Source organism: Oncorhynchus mykiss, chromosome 7, assembly GCF_057628025.1.
Source record: "Oncorhynchus mykiss isolate SJ-2025 chromosome 7, ASM5762802v1, whole genome shotgun sequence".
Taxonomy (NCBI): Eukaryota; Metazoa; Chordata; class Actinopteri; order Salmoniformes; family Salmonidae; genus Oncorhynchus; species Oncorhynchus mykiss.
The window spans coordinates 49,885,812-49,912,933 of NC_143028.1; the positions used below are offsets into that span (position 1 = coordinate 49,885,812).

Sequence of the window (27,122 nt, forward strand, 5' to 3'; positions counted from 1 at the left end):
TCAAAATAATAAAGCTTTAGAAAGCAGCCCATTTGGAGTACAGAGCTGTTTAAAGAAGAATTGTCTTGCAAAGCCAGATTTCACTCTTACAGCCCACTGCCAAATACACAACAAAACAATCTGAATGGTTTAGGATTAAAGCTGTGTTATTCACGTCCATCAACGTCTGAGTGATTCACATCAATCCTATACAACATGTAGAGGGTGATATGTAATCACTAATATGCAAAAGATAACAAGGAGCAGTCATGGGGGAAAATTAACATACAGTGTAACTATATTCAGCTCACCATGAAACCATGCTCCTTCCTGTATGCAATCTGATACCAGGAAACAAACATTCTTTACATGCCATGGCCCCATTTTCTATAAATCCCCATCTGATCTCCAGGTTACGATCTTCCAGACTGCACCTTCACTCGAGAGTCTAGTTGGACACCAATAATTAAGTTTATCGTAATGTCCTTACACCTCATTCTCTGTCTCAGGTCTACAGTGACTAGGGTCTGTCCTACCTATACTTCATGCCGGTCCGTATGCTCTGGTCGCTGGACGTGGGCTGGCTCTGGACCGTGAGCTGTCCCAGACTACGGGCCACCATGGCCACAGCCCTGAACTTGTTGCGGGTGCCTGTGTTGGGGCTGTTGGCATTCTGGCGGTGGTTGAGCCGTTCCTCTGTACTGCGGCTCACCCCTCCACGGTTGTGGTCCGTACACACTAACGACACCTGCATCCTGGCTGGGACTGGGAGCCACCAGGCACGGCTTCAGGTGCTCCGGTTAAAGATTGTGGTGGGTCAGTCTAAGACACGGCTACTTTCAGTCTGGATAGTCTCTTGGTCAGGTCAGTATCAGGGTAGTCAGGTCAGTATCGGGGTAGTCAGGTCAGTGTCGGGGTAGTCAGGTCAGTGTCGGGGTAGTCAGGTCAGTGTCGGGGTAGTCAGGTCAGTGTCGGGGTAGTCAGGTCAGTGTCGGGGTAGTCAGGTCAGTGTCGGGGTAGTCAGGTCAGTGTCAGTGTAGTCAGGTCAGTATCAGGGTAGTCAGGTCAGTATCAGGGTAGTCAGGTCAGTATCAGGGTAGTCAGGTCAGTATCAGGGTAGTCAGGTCAGTATCAGGGTAGTCAGGTCCGTATCAGGGTAGTCAGGTCAGTGTCAGGGTAGTCAGGTCAGTGTAGTCAGGTCAGTGTCAGGGTAGTCAGGTCAGTGTCAGGGTAGTCAGGTCAGTGTCAGGGTAGTCAGGGTAGTCAGCTATGTCTGCAGAGACAAGAGGAGAGGAGAATTATCGTCTTCCGAGGGTTTCCTGCTTCAACACAGCCTCAGCCTGTGTGGGTGTCTCTGCTTTGTCTGCTACAGAAACCAACAACCGGCCACTTCAGATTGCTGGCACAGGAACACCGTCTTGGTCCCGGCAGAGACACAAACACAGACGAAGACGCACCCTCCAAAAAAAGGTATAGCGTCTTACGACGAGAAGAGCAGTTTAATGAATCTCCCTTTGCAGTCTCGACTGGCTTGTCCTCGATTCATCCGACTGTCTCACTCAAGCTTTCTGTAGTAATCAGAGGCTCATCACAGACTGACGGGCAGATGCAATCATTCTGCAATTTCCTTTTAATCTGGAGCTCAGTTCTACAGATAACACAGAGAATGGAGACACATGAGCACAAAGAGATGATGAACTACTCCAGGAGGTAAAATTCTGATCCCTTACAATGTCCACAGCAGCAGCAGCTGTCCTGGTTGTGTGACTACTCAGCAGCTCTGTTTTTCAATCAGAGAGCAGTCTCTTGTTCACTGACTCCCATCCCTCCGCTGTCTCCCGGATTATACTTACATGTGTATACCTAGCGCATGGTATAAAGAGGCAGAGTGAATGCAGACAAGAGAAGCGGAGGAGAAGAAAGAGAGAGGGTGGGAGGGAGGGATATGGAGAGATGCTATGGAGAGGAATATTGAGAGGGTTACACTAGCACGAGAGAAAGAAAGAGCAAGCGTGAGAGAGCGAGCGACAGATAGAGGGAGGGAGAGATGAAGGGAAGGGGCAAGAGAGAGTGTCCACAGCTGCTGTTATAGGAGAGGCTGGCTGGTGTATTTTTGATCCACTTCTCATCTACCTCCCTGCTCCAGCATGGCTCAGTCACTGTGGCAGAGTGTGGTCCAGTCAGGTCCAGTATGGTACAGCTTGGTCCTGTCAGGTTCCGAGTGGTCCAGTGTGGTTCAATCAGGTCCAATGTGGTTCAGTAGTTCATCTTCGATTTCACATTAAATGTGAATACATCCCCTAAAACATCTGCCTCATTGTTCTATCTGTGGGGATTCCTCTGGATTTTGGCAATGGGGCTCTTTATCTACTTCCCCAGAGTCAAATGAACTTGTGGATACCATTTTTTTTGTCTCTGTGAAAGTTTTGAAGGAAGTTGCTCCCAAAGTCCCAAAGTATCCCTTTAACTGAAAATAAATTATTCCTGGCATATTTATTCATTTGAATAATTTTGTTACATAAATAAGAACATAGCCCGTATCCAATTACTTCCTGCATGGCGACAAGCAATTGATATGTAAGACAATGTCCGTGTTCAGGGGGACTTAGTGAGTGGATGAGCTTGGCTTAATATAATAATGGTGGAAGGTCACAGTAAACACTGTGGTAATAAGAGACAACACACTATTGGTTGAAGGAGTGAGGAGACAGTAGAGGCTTGCGTTACAAGTAATCTAATACTGAACCTTATCTAACCAGGCCCATGCAGCTAGTTGCTTCTGCTGGAGGAGCTAATTAAAAGAGATGTGGTGAGGAACAGACAAATAGTAAGGCAGAGTGGAGAAGCAAACTCCAAAAAAAGGAATCCAGCAGACAAGCTGCAGCCAACTGACACACCTATTTTTAGAGCCTTAACCTTTTGCTCTAGGACTTATATAGAGTAAAAACGTATTTAATTCAACTCATTTTAAATTGGATTTCACACCCGCCTTTGGGGGGACAGGCCCAGGGAGAGATGCTGTCCCATCTCCTCTTGTTGAAAGTGACTGTGTAAGGTAGATGGGCCACTGCAATGCTCCTTCTACAAAACATTTATTGTGATTCCCAGCAATGGCTGTGGGGGAGGCCGTTGGGTCGGTCAGAGTGACGGTGTCATAGTGTTGTTCTAGAGGCTCAGTTTACACTCAGATGTAAAGCTGCCAGACAAAAGAACTACACAAGTCACTGCACAACACTGTAGGCCTACTGTATCATATCATACACAAAGCACCAATCAAGTCTAACTGAAGCCACTTTGGTCCCATCTGGCCTATAGTGTTCATATTGAATGTGCTTCTTGCTCCAATAGACTAGACTATAGCAGACATGCAGATGAGGAGAAAGGAAGGAGAAAGCGGGGGAGTACCGCAGCACAGAGAGGGTGGTGACAGGAACCAAAGCGACATTCAGCATGATGAGCTAGGGTGACTCTCCGCTAATGGAGTCACACTTAGTCAGAGTAACACAGTAAACACGCCTGTCTATAGAGGACTAAATGGAAAAACAAAAGTCTGTTGGAATAAAGATGCATGCCCACACACAGGGTGAGCATTTCAATAGTCCAAATTGTCTCCACATTCTGGATGGAACACCCACAGCAGAGGTCAGAACTGGGCAAACACCACATAGACCTATAGTAGCAACCATCCGTCACCACTTCCTATTCATTCCTCAGTCTTCTGCTCCAACACGTAGACCTAATGACGATGCCTCTTCTCTCTACTCCTGGGCCTCGTATTATTGTAAATTGTGAAATAAATCGACCATATGGGACTTGAAACATAAAATAACCTGAACAGTCCCCAGCCACCCCAGTCATAGACTGTTATCTCTACTACCGCATGGCAAGCGGTACTGGAGTGCCAAGTCTAGGACAAAAAGGCTTCTCAACAGTTTTTACCCCTAAGCCATAAGACTCCTGAACAGGTAATCAAATGGCTACCTGGACTATTTGCATTGAGTGTGTCCCCAACCCCTCTTTTTACACTGCTGCTACTCTCTGTTTATCATATATGCATAGTCACTTTAAAACCTCTTATGGATCTCTTCATGCGCCAATCCCTTAATCGGGATCGATTTGACAACATCCAGTGAAATTGCAGAGCGCCAAATTCAAACTACAGGAATATCAATATTCAACATTCACGAAAATACAAGTGAAATACATCAAAATAAAGCTAACATTTTTGTTAATCCAGCCGCTGTGTCAGATTTCAAAAAGGCTTTACGGCAAAAGCAGACCATGCGATTATCTGAGGACATACAGACGCATTAAAAAAATTCAACCAGGCAGGTGCGACACAAAAGTCAGAAATAGCCATATAATAAATGAATTACCTTTGAAGATCTTCTTTTTGCAATCCCAAATGTCTCACTGACACAATGAATGGTCATTTTGTTCGATAAATTCCTTCTTTATATCCCAAAAATGTCCATTAATTTGGCGCGTTTGATTCAGAAATACACCGGTTCCAACTCGCCCAACATGACTACAAAGTATCTAATAAGTTACCTGTAAACTTGGTACAAACATTTCAAACAACGTTCCTAATCCAACCTCAGGTATGTAAATAATCGATAACATTTAAGATGGAATAAACTGTTTCTAATACTGGATAAAAACAACGTGAAGCGCGTTCCTGTTCACGCGCACCAAAATAGTAGGGACCTTCAGAGTGATACATGGAATGAATAGAACTACTTCTTCATTTCTCAAAAGAAAAACATCGACAAATTTCTAAAGACTGTTGACATCTATTGGAAGCCATAGGAACTGCAATCGGGGCCCTAATTAATCAGGATTCCCATAGAAATCCATTGGAAAACACAATGACCTCAAAAAAACTCTTTCCCTGGATGAATTGTGCTCGGGGTTTCACCTGCCAAATCAGTTCTGTTATACTCACAGACATTATTCTAACAGTTTTAGAAACGTCAGAGAGTTTTCTATCCAGATCTACTAATTATATGTATATCCTAGCTTCTGGGACTGAGTAACAGGCAGTTTACTTTGGGCATGCTTTTCATCCGGACGTGAAAATACTGCCCGTATCCCTAAGAAGATTTATTAACTATACATTCATGTACATACTACCTCAATTGGGCCGACCAACCAGTGCTCCCGCACATTGGCTAACCGAGCTATCTGCATTGTGTCCCGCCACCCACCAACCCTTCTTTTACATTACTGCTACTCTGTTCATCATACTGTATTCTTACTCCATCCCTTTAGATTTGTGTGTATAAGGTAGTTGTTGGGGAATTGTTAGATTACTTGTTAGCTATTACTGTACTGTCGTAACTAGAAGCATAAGCATTTCGCTACACTTGCATTAACATCTGCTAACCATGTGTATGTGACCAATACAATTTGATTTGATTTGACCTCTATAATGCTCTTGTGGCTGAATGGAAGCAAGTCCCAGCAGCAATGTTCCAACATCTAGTGGAAAGCCTTCCATGAAGAGTGGAGGCCATTATAGCAGGAAAAGGGGGACCATCTCCATATTAATGCCCATGGTTTTGGAATGAGATGTTCGACGAGCAGGTGTTCACATACTTTTGGTCAAGTAGTGTCTCTCTCTCTCTCTCTCCCTGCCAGGCAGTCACTGGAGCCCACTGTGACTGTGTGGTGACTACTGACTACTGCACAGATTCTCAGACACAGATAGAAAGGATGCCTTTGAAGCCTGCAATCAAGTTGGGGTATTATAGTCTTAAAATAGCTGGAGCTCTGAGCTTTGTAAATATACAACTAAAGATAGAACTCCCTCCCACCAGCCCATTCTTTCTCTTCCCCCAAAATTCTTAGCTCATTGCGGCAGTGAGAAATGTGGCTGTCCAGTGTTATGGAAGTGTGGAGCATAGTAGAGAGACGTTGTGGCCATGTCAATGTTGGCCAGTTGTCTAGTAGAGCTTTAAATTCCAATGGCTGACAGTTTAATGAGCAGCATTCGAGTGGATTGCAATGACTGACTGAGATGGATTGATGGCATGCGCCTGTCTTAGACAGATATAACAAGGGGAGGAACATTGGGGCGGGGGAATAGGGGCAGATTAAGGTTCATGTCCACCACTGTAAATCAGACGAGCATAGAGTGAAGCCAGCCAGATCAACTTGGGGTCAACTTAAATGACTGACCAAATTATGTCAATTAGCATATCAGAAGCTTCTAAAGCCATGACATCATTTTATGGAATTTTCCAAGCTGTTTAAAGGCACAGTCAATTTAGTGTATGTTAACATCTGACCCTCTGGAATTGTAATACAGTGAATTATAAGTGAAATAATCTGTCTGTAAACAATTGTGCATGACACAAGTAATTTTTCCAACAATGTAAATGTCCTAACCAACTTGCCAAAACTATAATTTGTTAACAAGACATTTGTGGAGTGGTTTAAAAACTAGTTTTAATGACTCCAACCTAAGTGTAAGTAAACTTCTGATTTCAACTGTGTACCCATTCAGTGCATTCAGAACCATCCCGTTTCCAAATGTTTTAAACTCATAACCTTATTCTAAAATGGATTAAATAAATGTTTTTCCTCATCAATCTACACACAATGCACCATAATGATGAAGTGAAAACAGGTTTTTAGACATTTTTGCAAACGTATTACAAAAAAACAAACAAACATATTTACACAAGTATTCAGACCCTTTGCTATGAGACTCGAAATTGAACTCAGGTGCATCCTGTTCCCATTGATCATCTTTGAGATGTTTCTACAACTTGAGTGGAGTCCACATATGGTAAATGCAATTGATTGGACAGGATTTGGAAAGGGACACACATGTCTATATAAAGTCCCACAGTTGACAGATCATGTCAGAGCAAAAACCAAGCCATGAGGTCGAAGGAATTGTCCATAGAGCTCCGAGACAGGATTGTGTCGATGCACAGATTTGGGGAAGGGTACCCAAACATTTCTGCAGCATTGAAGGTCCCCAAGATCCCAGAGGCCTCCACAATTCTTAAATGGAAGAAGTTTGGAACAACAAAGACTCTCCATAGAGCTGGCTGCCCGGCCAAAGTGAGCAATCGGGGGAGAAGGGCCTTGGTCAGGTAGGTGACCAAGAACCTGATGGTGCTCAATTTTATACACCTGTCAGCAACGGGTGTGGCTGAAATTGCCGAATCCACTCATTTGTAGGGGTGTCCACATACTTTAATATATATAGTGTAAATAATATTGATTTTAGGGCTGTCCCTGACAAAAACATTTTTCTACGTTACTGCCTTATTCTAAAATTGATTCAATTGTTTTTTTCCCTCATCAATCTACACACAATAGCCCGTATTCACAAAGCAAAAACTGTTTTTTAGACATTTTTTCAAATGTATTACAAATAAAAACTGAAATCACATTTACAGGGATGGATCTCATGCATTACATGGCTAATTTGCAGCCCATGTAAAAGTGACCCTTCACTGTGGTCACTCTTTAGGGTATTTTTCACTTGCCTCTACTATCTGTGCTCTACCATTTTGGTTACAGGTGATGTGAGATTATTTATGGCATGCCCAATACAGTATATGATGGGATTAGTATTGGCCTGGTGTCAAATGCACTTATACATGTGGCTCGTCATTTCTATACTGAAACAGGACTAGCAAATCTTTTGGTTGAGATGTTTTCTCCATTTGAAATGATACTATTAGAAATAGGAAAAGCACTCACACATCTGAAAATGTATGTGTGTGGGAATAATTTGCTAATAAGAAAATAAAAGGCTGACAGTATGTGGGTTTTTCATTAGACAATTAATGAGGCTAACCATGTTGAAGGATACCAGATTTGACTTCTACAGCTACTGTGCATGCTATCATGAAATGGATTAGTGCAAGCCCTACCCTGTCACGCCTGCTCCCGCTCTTCCTCCCCCTGGCACTCGAGGGTTCCAGGATCCCCAGCATTATGCACTCAAGCCACCATCAGTACGCACACCTTCCTTTCCCCCTGTCACGTGCATCAGCAATCATTAGACTCATGTGGAATCAATTACTTGTGTCATTACCTATCCTATATCTGTCTGTTCCCAAGCTCTGTTCCCCGCTTCGGGATTATCTTACTATTATTGTCTCATGTCCGTGTTCCGACGCTGTTCCTGTCTTGTTTCCTTGTCTGTTCCCGAATAAATGTCTGACTCCCCGTACCTGCTTCTATTCTCCAGAGTCATTCAGTACATACCCTTGTAATGAAGGTAGGCCTTAAGGATGACATGTACAGGAGAGAGAGAGTAGTAGCGGATATCACTATCATGAGGGTGTGCAGAAAGGAATGTGTTAAGGTAATTTTACTTAATTTCAAAATACATTTTGCTTGAAATAATGTTGCAATTGGTTTTCTTCATGTTATGTATCATCCTGGTGTAATTCATATGCAGTTCAACATTATCACCACAATGAGTCAGCGCTAGCTAGCATTTGTATTTTAGTCTAGTTTTTCTACATTTAAACAAACCACTAGCTAGGTCTTTTGCCGTGAGGTCGGTAATACATGCCTAGCACAAGCTAGCAGTTTATTAAAATTACAGTATGCTTCTTAATTGAAACTAAGTGGGCAACACACATGGGTAAAATTTGGGAGAAAGCAGACGAAAAGCTAGGAGAGACCGATTGGTGAGGGGGGAGAGAGAGGTTGAAAGTGGGGTAATTAACGTTACTGCTGCTAGCTAACTTCTGATGTAAACAATGTGGCTATCAAACGTTGGACTCGTATGCGAGTTAGATTAATTTCTCGCATGACAGCCAACAATTTATCTAGCTGCCGCCTGGCTAACAAGGTAAACTAATATTTTTCTATTCACATCACGCTAGCTCTGTGGTTATTTGCTGTGCTAGCCAAATGTAACACCACCAGAGCAAATGGATAACAACCATGAGATAGCTTTTAATACCGTCTCAACTATTTATTTGAATTTTTTCAACACATTTGAATATTTTGTTGCTACTTTTTAAGTTAATACCTGCAGTCCACTTATGCAATACCTTAAGAGATAAAGCAGATTGCATTCTTCATTTCACCCGTCACATTATTTTACATTATGAAGCTTCCCTAGAACAGTTGACCAAAATGGCTGACCTTTAGACCATCATAATTAATGTCCATTCTAGTATTCTATTTCCTAATTCTATGGACGGGCCACTAGTGCTCCAGCCCAGCAGAGGAGAGCTGACAGACATGATGAGCGTTCAGTGTGAAGCCTTGTGTAACAAGGTGTGAGGAGTTGAACAGAACTGAAGTGAACTACACAGGCCCGGGGGAATATGCCCCTCCCTAATCCAAGGGAAGAAAAGAGTGAGGGACCAAAATAATCTCTCTCTTCTCCACGGAACATTCCCTCTCCTTCCTGCTGGTGTTTATCAGCACTGAGGCTCCATCAGGGTAAGACCATGTGGACAGGTTTTTGTAAGTCACTTAATTAAGACTATATAAAAATAGTTTTATAATCACAGTATAGCGAGTTATAATTCCTTTTTACTTACAGAGTGCCTCTTAAAATGTTAGTCACAGTGTACTACTCAAGACCACAACCAATGAGAAGCCACTCATGTGTGTGACCACTGACCAGTCCCTCTCTCTAACCAACGTAGGGCGATGTGTCCCTTTGTTGACCAGAGTGTTGGTGTGTTTACATCTGGTTTTGAGAGTGTTGACACACAGATTAGAGTGGTGGTCAATCTGAGGTTGTGAGACAGCTGGCTCTCCCCTGTACGGCTGTTGATTGGGTAACCCTCTGTGACATCTCAAGGGTGGTGCAGGGTGCCCAATGTCACAAGTGCCACCATGAAACATGCACTTAGTGACCAGTTTATTAGGTACACCACCCGGTTCACGAAAATGGTTTGCTCCTACAGAGAGTGAGTCATGTGGCCTTGGCTTGCTATATAAAGCAGGCAGACAGGCATCGAGGCATTTAGTTACTGTTTGATTGAACGTTAGAATGGGCAAAACAAGCTACTTTTGAGCGTGGTATGCTCGTCGGTGCCAGGTGTGCCGGTTCCAGTACCTCAGAAACAGCTGGCCTCCTGGGCTTTTCACGCACAACAGTGTCTAGGATTTACATCCAGTCAGAGGCACTTCTGTGGGCGTACACAGCCACAAACTGGCAAATAAGAGCGCAGTACAGTGGTGTGCAGAATGGCATGTCGGAACGCCGTCGGTCCTAGTCACAAATGGGCTATTGCAGCAGACAATGCCCCAGTGCACAAAGCAAGGTCCATACAGAAATGGTTTGTCAAGATCGGTGTGGAAGAACTTGACTGGCCCGCACAGAGCCCTGACCTCAACCCCATCGAACACCTTTGGAATGAATTGAAATGCCGACTACTAGCCAGGCCTAATCGCCCAACATTAGTGCCCGACCTCACTAATGCGCTTGTGGCTGAATGAAAGCAAGTCCTCGCAGCAATGTTCCAACATCTAGTGGAAAGCCTTCCCAGAAGAGTGGAGGCTGTTATAGCAGCAAGGGGGGGGTTCAACTGAATACTAATACCCATGATTTTGAATGAGAAGATGTCCACATACTTTTGGTCATGTAGTGTATCAATATAATGCATTGTCATCTCTACTGCCTCTGATCTGGCGGACAAATGTAAATAAATGAAACAAATATAGATACAATTGTGGCATCTGGTTAGCTTAATATAAGGAATTTAATGTATAGCATCTACTTTAACTTTTTACTTCTACTCAAGTATGGCAATTTAGTATGTTTTCTACCACTGTACTTAAGTCAATTTTAAATGAGATACTTCACTTTTACTTGAATCATTTTCTATTAATTGAGAACTTTTTTCACCACTGCTGACACAACACCTTTTAAATAACTGAAGGGCCGAAGGAGGAAAAATAGCCCAAAGCCCTGCAAAGGACTGCACGGCAACAGTCTTATTAGCTGAATCGAGGTGGGCTGGGAGTGAGAAGAAGGGGATGAGTTTGAGCCCACACGATACAAGCGGCAAAGGGGAAGAAAGTGGCCGCTGCTTTGTGGGATTTCTGGGGGGTGTCAAGTTATGCAAGGCCTGGAGAAGCAGCTTCTGCTAGACTGGGCCCAGTATATTCTCCACAGAGGGGAAGAGAGAGAGAAGACTGGAATATAAATAGTAGAGGATGTCATCCAAATTGCACTTCAGAGAAACCAAATGTCAAGCAAAACATTCAAGAAAACACAACTATTATCGTAGTGATGGAGGGGAAAATCTAAACTCAGCAAAAAAAGAAACGTCCACTCACTGTCAACTGGGTTTATTTTCAGCAAGCTTAACATGTGTAAATATTTGTATGAACAGAACAAAATTCAACAACTGAGACAGAAACTGAACAAGTTCCACAGACATGTGACTAACAGAAATGGAATAATGTGTTCCTGAACAAAGGGGGGTTCAAAATCAAAAGTAACAGTCAGTATCTGGTGTGGCCAACAGCTGCATTAAATACTGCAGTGCATCTCCTCCTCATAGACTGCACCAGATATGCCAGTTCTTGCTGTGAAATGTTACCCCACTCTTCCACCAAGGCACCTGCAAGTTCCTGGACATTTCTGGGGGGAATGGCCCTAGCCCTCACCCTCCGATCCAACAGGTCTCAGACGTGCTCAATGGGATTGAGATCTGGGCTCTTCGCTGGCCATGGCAGAACACTGACATTCCTGTCTTGCAGGAAATCACACACAGAACGAGCAGTGTGGCTGGTGGCATTGTCATGCTGGAGGGTCATGTCATGATGAGCCTGCAGTAAGGGTACCACATGAGGGAGGAGGATGTCTTCTCTGTAATGCACAGTGTTGAGAATGCCTGCAATGACAACAAGCTCAGTCCGACGATGCAGTGACACTCCTCCCCAGACCATGACGGACCCTCCACCTCTAAATCGATCCCGCTCCAGAGTACAGGCCTCGGTGTAACGCTCATTCCTTCGACGATAAACGCGAATCCGAACATCACCCCTGGTAAGACAAAGCCGCGACTAGTCAGTGAAGAGCACTTTTTACCAGTCCTGTCTGGTCCAGCGACGGTGGGTTTGCACCCATAGGCGACGTTGTTGCCAGTGATGTCTGGTGAGGACCTGCCTTACAACAGGCCTACAAGCCCTCAGTCCAGCCTCTCTCAGCCTATTGCGGACAGTCTGAGCACTGATGGAGGGATTGTGTGTTCCTGGTGTAACTCGGGCAGATGTTGTTGCCATCCTGTACCTGTCCCACAGGTGTGATGTTCGGATGTACCGATCCTGTGCAGGTGTTGTTACGCGTGGTCTGCCACTGCGAGGACGATCAGCTGTCCGTCCTGTCTCCCTGTAGCGCTGTCTTAGGCATCTCACAGTACGGACATTGCAATTTTTTGCCCTAGCCACATCTGCAGTCCTCATGCTTCTTTGCAGCATGCCTAAGGCGCGTTCACGCAGATGAGCAGGGACCCTGCATCTTTCTTTGGTGTTTTTCAGAGTCAATAGAAAGGCCTCATTAGTGTCCTAAGTTTTCATAACTGTGACCTTAATTGCCTACCGTCTGTAAGCTGTTAGTGTCTTAACGACCGTTCCACAGGTACATGTTCATTAATTGTTTATGGTTCATTGAGCAAGCAGTGTTTAAACCCTTTACAATGAAGATCTGTGAAGTTATTTGGATTTCTTTGAATTATCTTTGGAAGACAGGGTCCTGAAAAAGGGAAGTTTCTTTTTTTGCTGAGTTTATAGAATTAAAGTGCATCCAGAAAGTATTCAGAACCCTTTCCTTTTCCAAATGTTCTTATGTTACAGCCTTAAAATGGATTAAATACATGTTTTTCCTCATCAATCTACACACACACTACCCCATAATGACAAAACAAAAACAGGTTTTTAGACATTTTTGCATTTGTATTAAAAATAAACATAAGTGTTCAGACCCTTTGATATGAGACTTTGATATGAGGTGCATCCTGTTTCCATTGATTATCCTTGAGATGTTTCTACAACTTCATTGGAGTCCACCTGTGGTACATTCAATTGATTGAACATGATTTGGAAAGGCACACATAAAGTCCCACAGTGGACAGTGCGTGTCAAAGCAAAAACCAAGCCATGAGGTCAAAGGAATTGTCCATAGAGCTTCGAGACAGGATTGTGTCGATGCACAGATCTGGGGTAGGGTACCAAAACATATCTGTAGCATTGAAGGTCCCCAAGAACACAGAGGCCTCCATCATTCTGAAATGGAAGAAGTTTGGAACCACCAAGACTCTTCATAGAGCTGGCAGCCCCGCCAAACTGAGCAATCGGTGGAGAAGGGCCTTGGTCATGGAGGTGACCAAGAACCTGATGGTCACTTTTACAGAGCTCCATAGTTCCTCTGTGGAGATGGGATAACATTCCAGAAGGACAACCATCTCTGCAGCACTGCACCAATCAGGCCTGTTTGGTAGAGCGACCAGATGGAAGCTACTCCTCAGTAAAAGGCACATGACAGCCCGCTTGGAGTTTGCCAAAAGGCACCTAAAGGACTCTCAGACCATGACAAACAAGATTCACTGGTCTGATGAAACCGAGATTGTCTTTAGCCTGAATGCCAAGCGTCACGTCCGGAGGAAACCTGGCACCATCCCTACGGTGAAGCATGGTGGTGGCAGTGTCATGCTGTGGGGATGTTTTTCAGTGGCAAGGACTGGGAGACTAGTCAGGATCAAGGGAAAGATGAATGGAACAAAGGACAGAGATCCTTGATGAAAATCCGCTCCAGACCACTCAGGACCTCAGACTGGGGCACAAGTTCACCTTCCAACAGGACAAAAACCCTAAGCACACAGTCAAGACAATGCAGGAGTGGCTTCGGGACAAGTCTCAATGTCTTTGAGTGGCCCAGCCAGGGCCCGGACTTGAACCCAATCAAACATCTCTGGAGAGACCTAAAAATAGCTGTGCAGCGACTCTCCCCATCTAACCTGAAAGAGCTTGAGAGCACCTGCAGAGAAGAATGGTAGAAACTCCCCAAATACAGGTGTGCCAAGCTTATAGCGTCATACTCAAGAAGACTCTAGGCTGTAATCGCTGCCAAAGGTGCTTCAGCAAAGTACTGAGTAAAGGGTCTGAAAACTTATGCAAATGTGATATTTCAGTTATTAAAAAAATAATTATAAACAATTTAAAAACCTGTTTTTGCTTCGTTATTATGGGGTATTATGTGTAGATTGATGAGGAAAAACACTATTTAATCCATTTTAGAATAAGGCTGTAACGTAACAAAATGTGGAAAACATCAAGGGGTCTGACTACTTTCCGAATGCACTGTACATATCGAGATATTATTTTTGACAATATATCGCAATTTTATTTTTGACAATATCGTAATAATATTTTTGCGCTCGACAGCTGTAACTGCACCAAAACTCCAGTTATTTTTCCTTCACATCTTGTTCTCCATTTCTTTTTAAATAGTGAGTCAATTTGTTTTACGGCACTTTTATATTCATGACTGATCAAAACACACTTTTCTCATGGGTCTCTCTTGTCCCTCTGCAGCAGACATTTGGTGAGCAATATGTTTGGAACATTGAATCACAATAAAGTTGCAGTATCAAATCGCAATAAATATAGAATCGTGAGAATTGCAATGCATATCGTATCGGCACCGAAATATCGTATGAGGTCCCTGGCAATTCCGAGCCATATTAATATGTAGCTTACATTGTACAAGGACATCTAGTGAAAATTGGGGTGAGCTGGGAATCTTAGAGGCTGGGGAGAGCAAAGTGGAGCTACTTCCCCCTGTCACTCCAGTGTACCCATATTAATGTAATGTCCCTGCAGCAAACACACACATCCTCCTCTTCCACCCACTTCATAAGAGAACATAGGCGACAATAGCGTGACCATCCCTGAAAATATATACAGTACTCGAACAGAGATGTTAACACACACACACACACACACACACACGTTAAGTGTGTGTTTAGTACCATACATAGTGTTAGCGGAAAGAGTGATAGGAGTATTTCACGCTGATAGTAGGTGAAGTGACAGGGCTCTCTGCCCACGCTCCACTCCTGACTGGCATGCGCTCTGACACGATGTCTGCCTGTGCCAACCTGAGATGGTGTAGCAAAGTAATAAGAGGTCACAGCAGACTACTTCCCATCAGACACCAATTATGTTCAGCTCCAGTGAAGAAAACATAGTAGCACTACTGCTGCCAGCTAACAGAAACATCTGTGTAGCACTACTGCTGCCAGCTAACAGAAACATCTGTGTAGCACTACTGCTGCCAGCTAACAGAAACATCTGTGTAGCACTACTGCTGCCAGCTAACAGAAACATCTGTGTAGCACTACTGCTGCCAGCTAACTGAAACATCTGTGTAGCACTACTGCTGCCAGCTAGAGGAACATACTGACACTGAGGACCATCTGGACATGCAGTAAAGCTATTTAAATGGTTATCTACTATAAAAGTAAAACAGTCTTCTAACCCCTGTAAGCAGTCAGTAAACCATCCTCACAGATGCCTACTTAAGATCCATTAGCGCTGAAATTAGATGACCGCTGGGAACTGTAGAGCATGGATCGGCAACAGGCGGACATAACATTTATCTACTAACCCTAGCTCTAACGTTAAGCCTTATCCTAACCCTAACCTTTATTCTAAACCTAACTCGAACTGTAATCTTAGCAAACAGTTTATCTACAGAGAGTTTGTTGATAATATGACCATTTGTAGAGTATCTACAGAGGGAAAATCCGGACAATCAAAATAATGTATGACCTATTTTAGTTTTTGTGGGAAAAATGCTCAAATCACCAGGCACTCGTCTAAAAATGAGTTTAATTTAGGAAAACTGTTCCCAAGTATTCCCACGAATTGTGTCTCAATTTAACCTAGGTATGAAATACAATCTCTTTTTGTGCTTAGTTGTGGTCAATTTGCAGTGTAAAAATTATTGTAATTAAGTTCCGGGCCCCCAACCATCCGCTCTGAGGAAAATCGTCCCGTGGCTGAATCTAGTTTCCTACCCCTGCTGTAGAGGGTGCAGCATGGAGTACAGTAGTAGACCCAATCTGAGGTGGAACATCTGCACCACCTAATGGCTAACAACAGCCATTACATAAAATACAAAAAGTATTCATCAACATGGTAGGCCTATATACTACAGTATCTATAAATGCATCTGCCTTTTGTCCCCCCAAGAAAGAGAATCATTAAGAGATCAATATCACGATAGCCTGATCTCCTACTCCAACATGTCTATAGCAACTACGTTCATTAGGTGGCGACAGACTTTAATTTGAGAATCCACCTTTTACAAATACTTAAAAATGTCCAGTGCATACATAACAAATCATTTCTGGGTAACAATGAAGTACCTTACTGTAATAGCGTTCCATTAAAATGGTCAAAAAGAAACAAAAATAGCTTTTTAACAAAAAAACTATTTCTCAAGCAAGAATTGTTGGGACTGTCTGGGAGTGGGGGCTTAATGGGAGGGATATGTTATCTGAAAACTAGCTGGTATTAGCAGAGGTTCAGGAGGTCTTTTTTTATTGGTTGATTAACTTACACAACCTGATGTTAACAACCTAGCCAAAACCTCCACCATGGCTAAACCTGTTGATTTACAAGGTGCTGTATAAATTGTATTTTCAACCAGCAACTAACAATCAGAAAAAAACACTGATCTAATTGTTTCACTCTTTTACAGTGATAGTTTCATCAGCTGTTGTATCATATCATACAACACTCTAGATCACCTTAACTCCACACAAAGAGATGCATACAAAGCTCTCCTTCCCCCTCCAAAAATAAATAAACTCCATTTAGCAAATGCGACCATTACTCTATCCTCCTGATACCTGCTTACAAGCAAAAACTCAAACAGGAAGTAGCAGTGACACACAATATAAAAGTGGATACTAAGCTACAGGACTGCTTTGCTAGCACAGACTGGAATATATTCCAGAATTCATCTGATGGCATTTTTTTTAATATTAATTGTTTTAAATTTCACCTTTATTTAACCAGGTAGGCTAGTTGAGAACAAGTTCTCATTCGCAACTGCGACCTGGCCAAGATAAAGCATAGCAGTTCGACACATACAACAACATAGAGTTACACGTAGAATAAACAAAACATACAGTCAATAATACAGTAGAAAAAAAATAAAGAAAAAAGTCTATATTCAATGAGTGCATATGAGGTAAGATAAGGGAGTTAAGGCAACAAATAGGCCATGGAGGCGATGTAATTACAATATAGCAATTAAACACTGGAATGATAGATGTGCAGAAGATGAATGTGCAAGTAGAGATACTGGGGTGCAAAGGAGCAAGATAAATAAATAAATACAGTATTGGGATGAAGTAGTTGGATGGCCTGTTTACAGATGGGCCATGTACAGGTGCAGTGATCTGCTCTGACAGCTGGTGCTTAAAGCTAGTGAGGGAGATATGAGTCTCTAGCTTCAGTGATTGTTCGTTCCAGTCATTGGCAGCAGAGAACTGGAAGGAAAGGCGGCCAAAAGAGGAATTGGCTTTGTGGGTGACCAGTGAGATATACCTGCTGGAGCGCGTGCTACGAGTGGGTGCCGCTATGGTGACCGGTGAGCTGAGATAAGGCGGGGCTTTACCTAGCAGAGACTTGTAGATGACCTGGAGCCAGTGGGTTTGGCAATGAGAATGAAGCGAGGGCCAGCGAGAGCGTAAAGGTCGCAGTGGTGGGTAGTATATGGGGCTTTGGTGACAAATCGGATGGCACTGTGATAGACTGCATCCAATTTGTTGAGTAGAGTGTTGGAGGCTATTTTATAAATTACATCGCCGAAGTCGAGGATCGGTAGGATGGTCAGTTTTATGAGGGTATGTTTGGCAGCATGAGTGAGAGGTGCTTTCTTGCGAAATAGGAAGCCGAATCTAGATTTAATTTTGGATTGGAGATGCTTAATGTGAGTTTGGAAGGAGAGTTTACAGTCAAACCAGACACCTAGGTATTTGTAGTTATCCACATATTCTAAGTTGGAGCCGTCCAGAGTAGTGATGCTGGACGGGCGGGCAGGTGCGGGCAGTGATCGGTTGAAGAGCATGCATTTAGTTTTACTTGCATTTAAGAGCGGTTGGAGGCCACGGAAGGAGAGTTGTATAGCATTGAAGCTCGTCTTGAGGTTAGTTAACAAAGTGTCTAAAGAAGGGCCAGAAGTATACAGAATGGTGTCGTCTGCGTACTGAGGAGTTTACCACATCAGTCACCGGCTTCATTAATAAGATAATTAATGACGTCGTCTCCACAGTGACCGTACGCACAGTTGAAGTTGGAAGTTTACATATACCTTAGCCAAATACATTAAAACTCAGCTTTTCACAATTCATGACATTTAATCCGAGTAAAAATGCTCTGTCTTAGGTCAGTGAGGATCACCACTTTATTTTAAGAATGTGAAATGTCAGAATAATAGTAGAGAATTATTAATTTACGCTTTTATTTCTTTCATCCCAGTCCCAGTGGGTCAGAAGTTTACATCAAATCAAATGTATTTACAGTGCCTTGCGAAAGTATTCGGCCCCCTTGAACTTTGCGACCTTTTGCCACATTTCAGGCTTCAAACATAAAGATATAAAACTGTATTTTTTTGTGAAGAATCAACAACAAGTGGGACACAATCATGAAGTGGAACGACATTTATTGGATATTTCAAACTTTTTTAACAAATCAAAAACTGAAAAATTGGGCGTGCAAAATTATTCAGCCCCTTTACTTTCAGTGCAGCAAACTCTCTCCAGAAGTTCAGTGAGGATCTCTGAATGATCCAATATTGACCTAAATGACTATTGATGATAAATACAATCCACCTGTGTGTAATCAAGTCTCCGTATAAATGCACCTGCACTGTGATAGTCTCAGAGGTCCGTTAAAACGCGCAGAGAGCATCATGAAGAACAAGGAACACACCAGGCAGGTCCAAGATACTGTTGTGAAGAAGGTTAAAGCCGGATTTGGATACAAAGAGATTTCCCAAACTTTAAACATCCCAAGGAGCACTGTGCAAGCGATAATATTGAAATGGAAGGAGTATCAGACCACTGCAAATCTACCAAGACCTGGCCGTCCCTCTAAACTTTCAGCTCATACAAGGAGAAGACTGATCAGAGATGCAGCCAAGAGGCCCATGATCACTCTGGATGAACTGCAGAGATCTACAGCTGAGGTGGGAGACTGTCCATAGGACAACAATCAGTCGTATATTGCACAAATCTGGCCTTTATGGAAGAGTGGCAAGAAGAAAGCCATTTCTTAAAGATATCCATAAAAAGTGTTGTTTAAAGTTTGCCACAAGCCACCTGGGAGACACACCAAACATGTGGAAGAAGGTGCTCTGGTCAGATGAAACCAAAATTGAACTTTTTGGCAACAATGCAAAACGTTATGTTTGGCGTAAAAGCAACACAGCTGAACACACCATCCCCACTGTCAAACATGGTGGTGGCAGCATCATGGTTTGGGCCTGCTTTTCTTCAGCAGGGACAGGGAATATGGTTAAAATTGATGGGAAGATGGATGGAGCCAAATACAGGACCATTCTGGAAGAAAACCTGATGGAGTCTGCAAAAGACCTGAGACTGGGACGGAGATTTGTCTTCCAACAAGACAATGATCCAAAACATAAAGCAAAATCTACAATGGAATGGTTCAAAAATAAACATATCCAGGTGTTAGAATGGCCAAGTCAAAGTCCAGACCTGAATCCAATCAAGAATCTGTGGAAAGAACTGAAAACTGCTGTTCACAAATGCTCTCCATCCAACCTCACTGAGCTCGAGCTGTTTTGCAAGGAGGAATGGGAAAAAATGTCAGTCTCTCGATGTGCAAAACTGATAGAGACATACCCCAAGCGACTTACAGCTGTAATCGCAGCAAAAGGTGGCGCTACAAAGTATTAACTTAAGGGGGCTGAATAATTTTGCACGCCCAATTTTTCAGTTTTTGATTTGTTAAAAAAGTTTGAAATATCCAATAAATGTCGTTCCACTTCATGATTGTGTCCCACTTGTTGTTGATTCTTCACAAAAAAATACAGTTTTATATCTTTATGTTTGAAGCCTGAAATGTGGCAAAAGGTCGCAAAGTTCAAGGGGGCCGAATACTTTCGCAAGGCACTGTATATAGCCCTTCTTACATCAGCTGATATCTGAAAGTGCTGTACAGAAACCCAGCCTAAAAACCCAAAACAGCAAGCAAAGCACAAGTAGAAGCACACTTAATTAGTATTTGGTAGCATTGCCTTTAAATTGCTTAACTTGGATCAAACTTTTTGGGTAGCCTTCCACAAGCTATTCACAATAAGTTAGGTGAATGTTGGCCCATTCCTCCTGACAGAGCTAGTGTAACTGAGTCAGGTTTGTAGGCCTCCTTGCTCACACACGCTGTTTCAGTTCTGCCCACAAATGTTCTACAGGATTGAGGTCAGGGCTTTGTGATGTCCACAGCTTTGGAAGTATGCTTGGGGTCATTGTCCATTTGGAAGACCCATTTGCGACCAAGCTTTAACTTCCTGACTGATGACTTGAGATGTTACTTCAATATATCCATATAATAATCGGGATGCCATCTATATTGTGAAGTGCACCAGTACCTCCTGCAGCAAAGCACCCCCACAACATGATGCTGCCACCCCTGTGCTTCACGGTTGGGGTGGTGTCCTTCGGCTTGCAAGCCTCCCCCTTTTTCATCCAAACATACCGATGGTTAATATGGTCAAGCTTTTTTATGGCGGTTTTGGAGCATTTGCTTCTTCCTTGCTGAGCGGCCTTTCAGGTTATGTCGATATGGGACTCATTTTACTGTGGAGATAGATACTTTTGTACCGGTTTCCTCCAGCATATTCACAAGGTCCTTTGCTGTTGTTCTGGGATTGATTCGCATTTTTCACACCAAAGTACGTTCATCTCTAGGAGACAGAAAGCGTCTCCTTCCTGAGCGGTATGACGGCTGCATGGTTGCATGGTGTTTATACTTGCGTAATAGTGTTTGTACAGATGAACGTGGTACCTTCAGGCGTTTGGAAATTTCTCCCAAGGATGAATCAGACTTGTGGAGGTCTACAATTTTTTTTCTGTGAGGTCTTGGCTGATTTCTTTTGATTTTCCTATGATGTCAAGCAAAGAGGCACTGAGTTTGAAGGGAGGCCTTGAAATACATCCACAAGTACACCATCAATTCACTCAAATTATGTCAATTATGTCAAAGCCATGACATCATTTTCTGGAATTTACCAAGTTGTTTAAAAGGCACAGTCAACTTAGTGTATGTAAACTTCTGACCAATTGGAATTGTGATACAATGAATTGTAAGTAAAATAATCTGTCTAAACATTGTTTGGAAAAATTACTTGTGTCATGCACAAAATAGATGTCCTAACCAACATGCCAAAACTATAGTTTGTTAACAATACATTTGTGGAGTGGTTTAAAAACGAGTTTTAATGACTCCAACCTAAGTGTATGTAACCTTCCGACTTCAACTGTACATATCCCAACCAGAAGCCATGGATTACAGGCAACATCCGCATTAAACTAAAGGCTAGAGCTGTCACTTTCAAGGAGCGGGATACTAATCCGGACGCTTATAAGAAATCCTGCTATGCCCTCTGACGATCCATCAAACAGGCAAAGCATTAATACAGGACTAAGTTCAAATCGTACTACACCATCTCGGATGCCCGTCGGATGTTTCAGGGCTTGCAAACCATCACAGATTACAAAGGGAAACCTATCCACGAGCTCCCCAGTGACGCAAGCCTACCAGATGAGTTAAATGTCTTCTATGCTCGCTTCTAGGCAAGGAACACCGAACCATACATGAGAGCATCAGCTGTTCCGGATATTCTGTGTGATCACACTCTCCGTAGCCGAGTAAAACCATTGAACAGGTTAACTTTCAGACGGATAACCAGGACGCATACTCAGAACATTCAACCTCTCCCTGATCCAGTCTGTAAAACCTACATGTTTCAAGCAGACCACCATTGTCTCTGTGCCCAAGAACGCCAAGGTAACCTGTCTAAATGACTATCTCCACATAGCACTCACACCTGTAGCCATGAAATGCTTTAAAATGCTGGTCATGGCTCACATAAACATCATCATCCCAGACACCGCCCCAAAAGATCCACAGATGACACAATCTCTATTGCACTCCAGAATGCCCTTTCCCACCTGGACAAAAGGAACACCTATGTGAGAATGCTGTTCATTGACTATAGCTCAGAATTCAACACCATAGTGCCCCCAAAGCTCATGTTCCTTGGTGTCCACATCACTAAGGACCTATCATGGTCCAAACACACCAACACAGTAGTGAAGAGGGCATGACAATGCCTCTTCCCACTCAGGAGGCTGAAAATATTTAACGTTTTACAGTTGAACCATTGACAGCATCTTGACAAGCAGCATCACTGCTTGGTATGGCAACTGCTTGGCATCCGACCACAAGGCGCTACAGAGGATAGTGAGTACGGCCCAGTACATCACTGGGGCCTTGCTCCCTGCAATCCAGGACCTCTATACCAGGCGGTGTCATTAGAAGGCCCTAAAAATTGTCAAAGACTCCAGCCATCCAAGTCATACTGTTCTCTCTGATACTGGACAGCAAGCCATACCGGAGCGCCAAGTCTGGAACCAAAAAGCTCCCGAACAGCTTCTACCCCTAAGCCATACGACTGCTGTACAGTTAATCAAGTGGCTACCTGGACTATTTGCATGAATATCCTTTTTTTTCACTGAATCTCTTGCACTGGCTCTAAGCACACTCACTGGACTCTACCCACACACTCACACATACTACACTGACACTCCAACACACGCACACACACTTTCACTCTTCACATATGCTGCTGGCCGACTCACTTTTACCCCTACCTACATGTACATGTTCAACCAGGTCACCAGTGATACAAGTCAGTATTCAACTTCCATCCAAGTCTGAGGATGTCGGGAGATGATGTAGAAACTGGCCACTAGGGGCAACAGTGAGTGGTTTTGCTAGGGTGTTGTGGATGAGGATGGCAGATGGGAGTAGGCATCTGATTCCAAAGGTTGCAAGTTTGAATCCAGCAATAGAAAGTTGTTTTTTAGATTTGTGTTTTAAGCCTATCCCCCCAAAAATTGACATTTGCAACAACTTTGAAATTTCACGTTTGGGAAACATGGATGAATGTCTAATTCAGATGTGAGATTGTGAGAGCTAGATGACATGTTACCTCAATAACCTCAACTACCTTGACTTGGTACTGGTACTTCTTGTATATAGCTTCGTTATTGTGACTTATTTCCTTTTTTATTTTGTAAATGTTTATTTTTTTACTTTGTATTGTTGGGAAAGGGTTCATAAGTAAGCATTTCACGTTAAAGTTGACACCTATTGAATTAAGCACGTGACCAACATTTAATTTAATTTGAAAACACAGGCCAAACTGAATTTTGGCTGCACTGGGCCTTTAACAATCAATGTCATCATATCAACCAAGCAAACCTGAAATGGATGAAAAATACAGTTGAAAAAGAGGCCAATTTAGTAGCCCTAATTCCCACAAATTCCCACCACCCTTAAGAAATTCAGACAACCTGTGAGAAGTAACATCTTAGTATGATATTATATCCTTATTGTCAGACTGGGGGAAATGCACATTGAGGCAATCTAGAACTTTTTAAATTAAACACTTGAGACCTGTGACACCCACACTGAAAATACTTTGTTTCTTTTTACAGACTGCTTTGTGTTGTTCTGGCATCCAGTCTGTACTTTCCAACACAGTGCATATGTAAATTAAGAGTCAGCACTGAGGGATACCAAGCTATTCTAGGACATGTAAGCCAATAGCCACTTTAATTCCTTTGAGTGCTATGCTGACCACACGTGTGTGTGTGTGTGTGTGTGTGTGTGTGTGTGTGTGTGTGTGTGTGTGTGTGTAAATGGCTGCTCCATTACAAATGTCACATTAAACAATAGAAGTGCTCTTTTCTGTAATGTTGAAAACGTGTTCGATCTCTTACGTATTATTTTGACCTCTTTTGCAGGGTATACCTAAACATGGTCCATCTACGTAAGTATGATCAGGTTGCTATTTAACTAACGCTGTAAACATGGGCTAACTAGCACGTTGGGGTACGCTTATTAGCTACCCGGAAATGTCTGTACCTTTACTGTTGACGAGCCATGAGTATGGTGTATAGCAAGCTAGTAGTTATACCAATGATGTTTCTGATGAGTAATGTTTATTTCATGGACTACACAACAGATAGACAACAGATGGCAACACAATAGCAAGACATTGAGTGTTATTTGTATTATGGGATGGCCACTTGCTAATGAGTTATTGTCCAGACATGAAATACTGTTGGGTGTGTGGTGTTCCCATTTATTGCAGATATTGTTAAAAGAGAGTTCCACCATGTTAGATAACCGTTACCGTGGGTGGCGATCCAGATTCAAGTATTTTGCAGATAGCATAGTGTTATTGGAGTGGTTGTGGTGTGTAAGCGGTAAAAACAGTGTGAATCCCTAATTGCTTACTCTTTGACATAAAAAACTTCCTACTTCAAAGGGTGTTCTTTTTTTCAGCCAATTTAATTGCATATGAATTTCACCATTTAACGAAACAATACAATGCTGATTTTGTTGTATCATCCTTACAGCATCCTTCCTACTGAAGACGTACCATGGAGGACACATTGTCATCAGATTGGCAATGGCTGGCCACAAACAGTCTAACAGACCTTTCTACCGCATTGTGGCAGCTTACAACAAGCGAGCACGAGACAGTAAATACATAGAACAGCTAGGCTCTTATGACCCCCTGCCAAACATCTACAATGAGAAACTTGTCAGCATCAACTATGACAGGATCAAGTACTGGATGGGCTGTGGTGCACATCCAACGAAGCCTGTGGCCAAACTTCTAGGTGTGTTCCCTCTACCCTCACCATGACAACACACACTTTACAAGTTTATTGAAATGACCAGTGTAAGGCCTACTTCATGGAAAATACACTAAATCACAGGTTCATAAACTAACTATACTGAACAAAAATATAAACGCAACCATTTTTACAATTTTACTGAATTACAGTTTATGTAAGGAAATCAGTCAATTGAAATACATTTGTTAGGCCCAAATCCATGGATTTCACATGACTGGGAAACATGAGGTAATGGCGGCGAATGAATGGCACGATATTTGGCCTCAGGATCTCGTCACGTTATCGCTGTGCATTCAAATTGCCATTGATAAAATGCAATTTTGTTTGTTGTCCATTGCTTATGCCTGCCCATACCATAACCCCACTGCCACCATGGGGCACTCTGTTCACAACAAACCACTCACCCACATGACGCCATACACATGCTCTGGGGTTATGAGGCTGGTTAGATGTACTGCCAAATTCTCTAAAACAACGTTGGAGGCGGCTTATGGCAGAGAAATTAACATTAAATTCTCTGGCAACAGCTCTGGTGGACATTCCTGCAGTCAGAATGCCAATTGCACGCTCCCTCAACTTGAGACATCTGTGGTATTGTGTTGTGTGACAAAACTGCACATTTTAGAGTGACCTTTTCTTGTCCCCAGCACAAGGGGTACCTGTGTAATGATGATGATGTTGTTAAGCAACATTTAAGAGAAATAAGCTTTTTGTGCATATGCAACATTTCTGGGAACTTTTCATTTTAACTCATGATACATGGGACCAACACCATCACTTTGTTCAGTGTAGTATACTTTTAAATGTAATCAATACTTTCAATTAAGTCTCAATGCTACCTGGGAATCTATGTGGTCTAAGACACTGTCAACCCTCTCATGTCTTCCTGTAGGACTGGCTGGGTTCTTCCCCCTGCATCCCATGACGGTGACAGAAACAGAGCGTCACAGGGCCCTGGCAGAACTAGCAGAGGAAGCAGCTCCACAGGATGGAGTTAAGCAGCAGCAACTATGATAGCTGGAGCATGGGGGACTGTCAAGCATAGCAGGGTGTGGTTACTGTACACAAAGGACAGCTAGAAATGACATTCTCCTCCCAAAAGGTTAACTGTTTCCAGTGAAAGTCTTTGTGAACTATGAATATTCATAAGCAGTGCTTAACAGAACAACTTATGAAGGCTTCATATAGCATACATAAAGTCGTCATAAGCACCACATAGTCTTCAGATACACTTAAATTATATGTCATACTCTATAAATGATGTATAAAAGGATGTCATAACCAGGCTGATGAAACTAATGTGGATGTATTTTGCATAGAGGCCCCTGTGGGACAGTCATTTAACCTTTTGAGGTCCCATTTTAAATGAAAGAATAACTAACGTATGTCGTACATAAAGTCTTCATATATAATCTAAGTGTATGTCATACTCTATAAAGGATGTCATAACCAGGCACAATGTAGGGTGAATTGCCAAATGTCACATACCTCATTGTGTATGTTTATGCACCATTTATAGAGCATGACATACAAATATAGAGGATTTGTGAAGCATTTATGTCGTGCATATGAAACATTTATGTATGCTATATAAGTTGTACTGTATTTAAAATGTGACCCTGTTGGATGGTGGACGCAATATTTAAGTCCGTCAAACATAGGAGAGTAATGACATACAGTGCCTTAAAGTATTCATACCCCTGGACTTAATCAACATTTTGTGTTAGTCTGAATAAAAAATGGATTAAATAGATGTATTCCTCACCTATCTACACACAATACTAGCGGTCGACCGATTAATCGGAATGGCCGATTAATTAGGGCCGATTTCAAGTTTTCATAACAATCGGAAATCTGTATTTTTGGACACTGATTTGGCCAATTGTTTTATTATAAATGTATTTATTTTTTAACACCTTTATTTAACTAGGCAAGTCAGTTAAGAACACATTCTTATTTTCAATGACGGCCTAGGAACAGTGGGTTAACTGCCTTGTTCAGGGGCAGAACGACAGATTTTTACCTTGTCAGCTCGGGGATTCAATCTTGCAACCTTACAGTTAACTAGTCCAACTCTCTAACCACCTGCCTCTCATTGCACTCCACGAGGAGCCTACCTGTTACGCGAATGCAGTAAGAAGCCAAGGTAAGTTGCTAGCTAGCATT

The 27,122-nt window shown here is 42.6% G+C and overlaps 2 protein-coding genes across 8 annotated transcripts in view; one reads left to right on the forward strand and one right to left on the reverse strand.

The window, feature by feature from the left end:
• LOC110528020 (voltage-gated potassium channel subunit beta-2) overlaps positions 1-27,122 on the reverse strand; it is a 153,738-nt gene that overhangs the window by 69,250 nt on the left and 57,366 nt on the right. The window contains exon 1 of one of the 7 annotated variants that reach the window (XM_036983553.2): positions 516-1,949. The exons of the other annotated variants lie outside the window; for them this stretch is intronic. Coding sequence (XP_036839448.1) covers positions 516-733 — 218 coding nt within the window. The 5' untranslated portion in view covers positions 734-1,949. Of the gene's footprint in view, positions 1-515; positions 1,950-27,122 lie in introns of those variants that run through there. 7 annotated transcript variants of the gene reach the window in all.
• LOC110528022 (small ribosomal subunit protein bS16m) lies at positions 23,911-26,661 on the forward strand. The gene is made up of 3 exons (XM_021609800.3): positions 23,911-24,079; positions 24,672-24,938; positions 25,849-26,661. The coding sequence occupies exons 1-3, from the start codon at positions 24,067-24,069 to the stop codon at positions 25,968-25,970; spliced, it is 402 nt and encodes a 133-aa protein (XP_021465475.2). The 5' UTR covers positions 23,911-24,066; the 3' UTR covers positions 25,971-26,661.

Bases quoted from the DNA above. Each gene is read 5' to 3' on its own strand.
- LOC110528022 (XM_021609800.3), top strand. The intron at 24,939-25,848 runs GTGTGTTCCCTC...GTCTTCCTGTAG, and splicing joins GCCTGTGGCCAAACTTCTAG to GACTGGCTGGGTTCTTCCCC.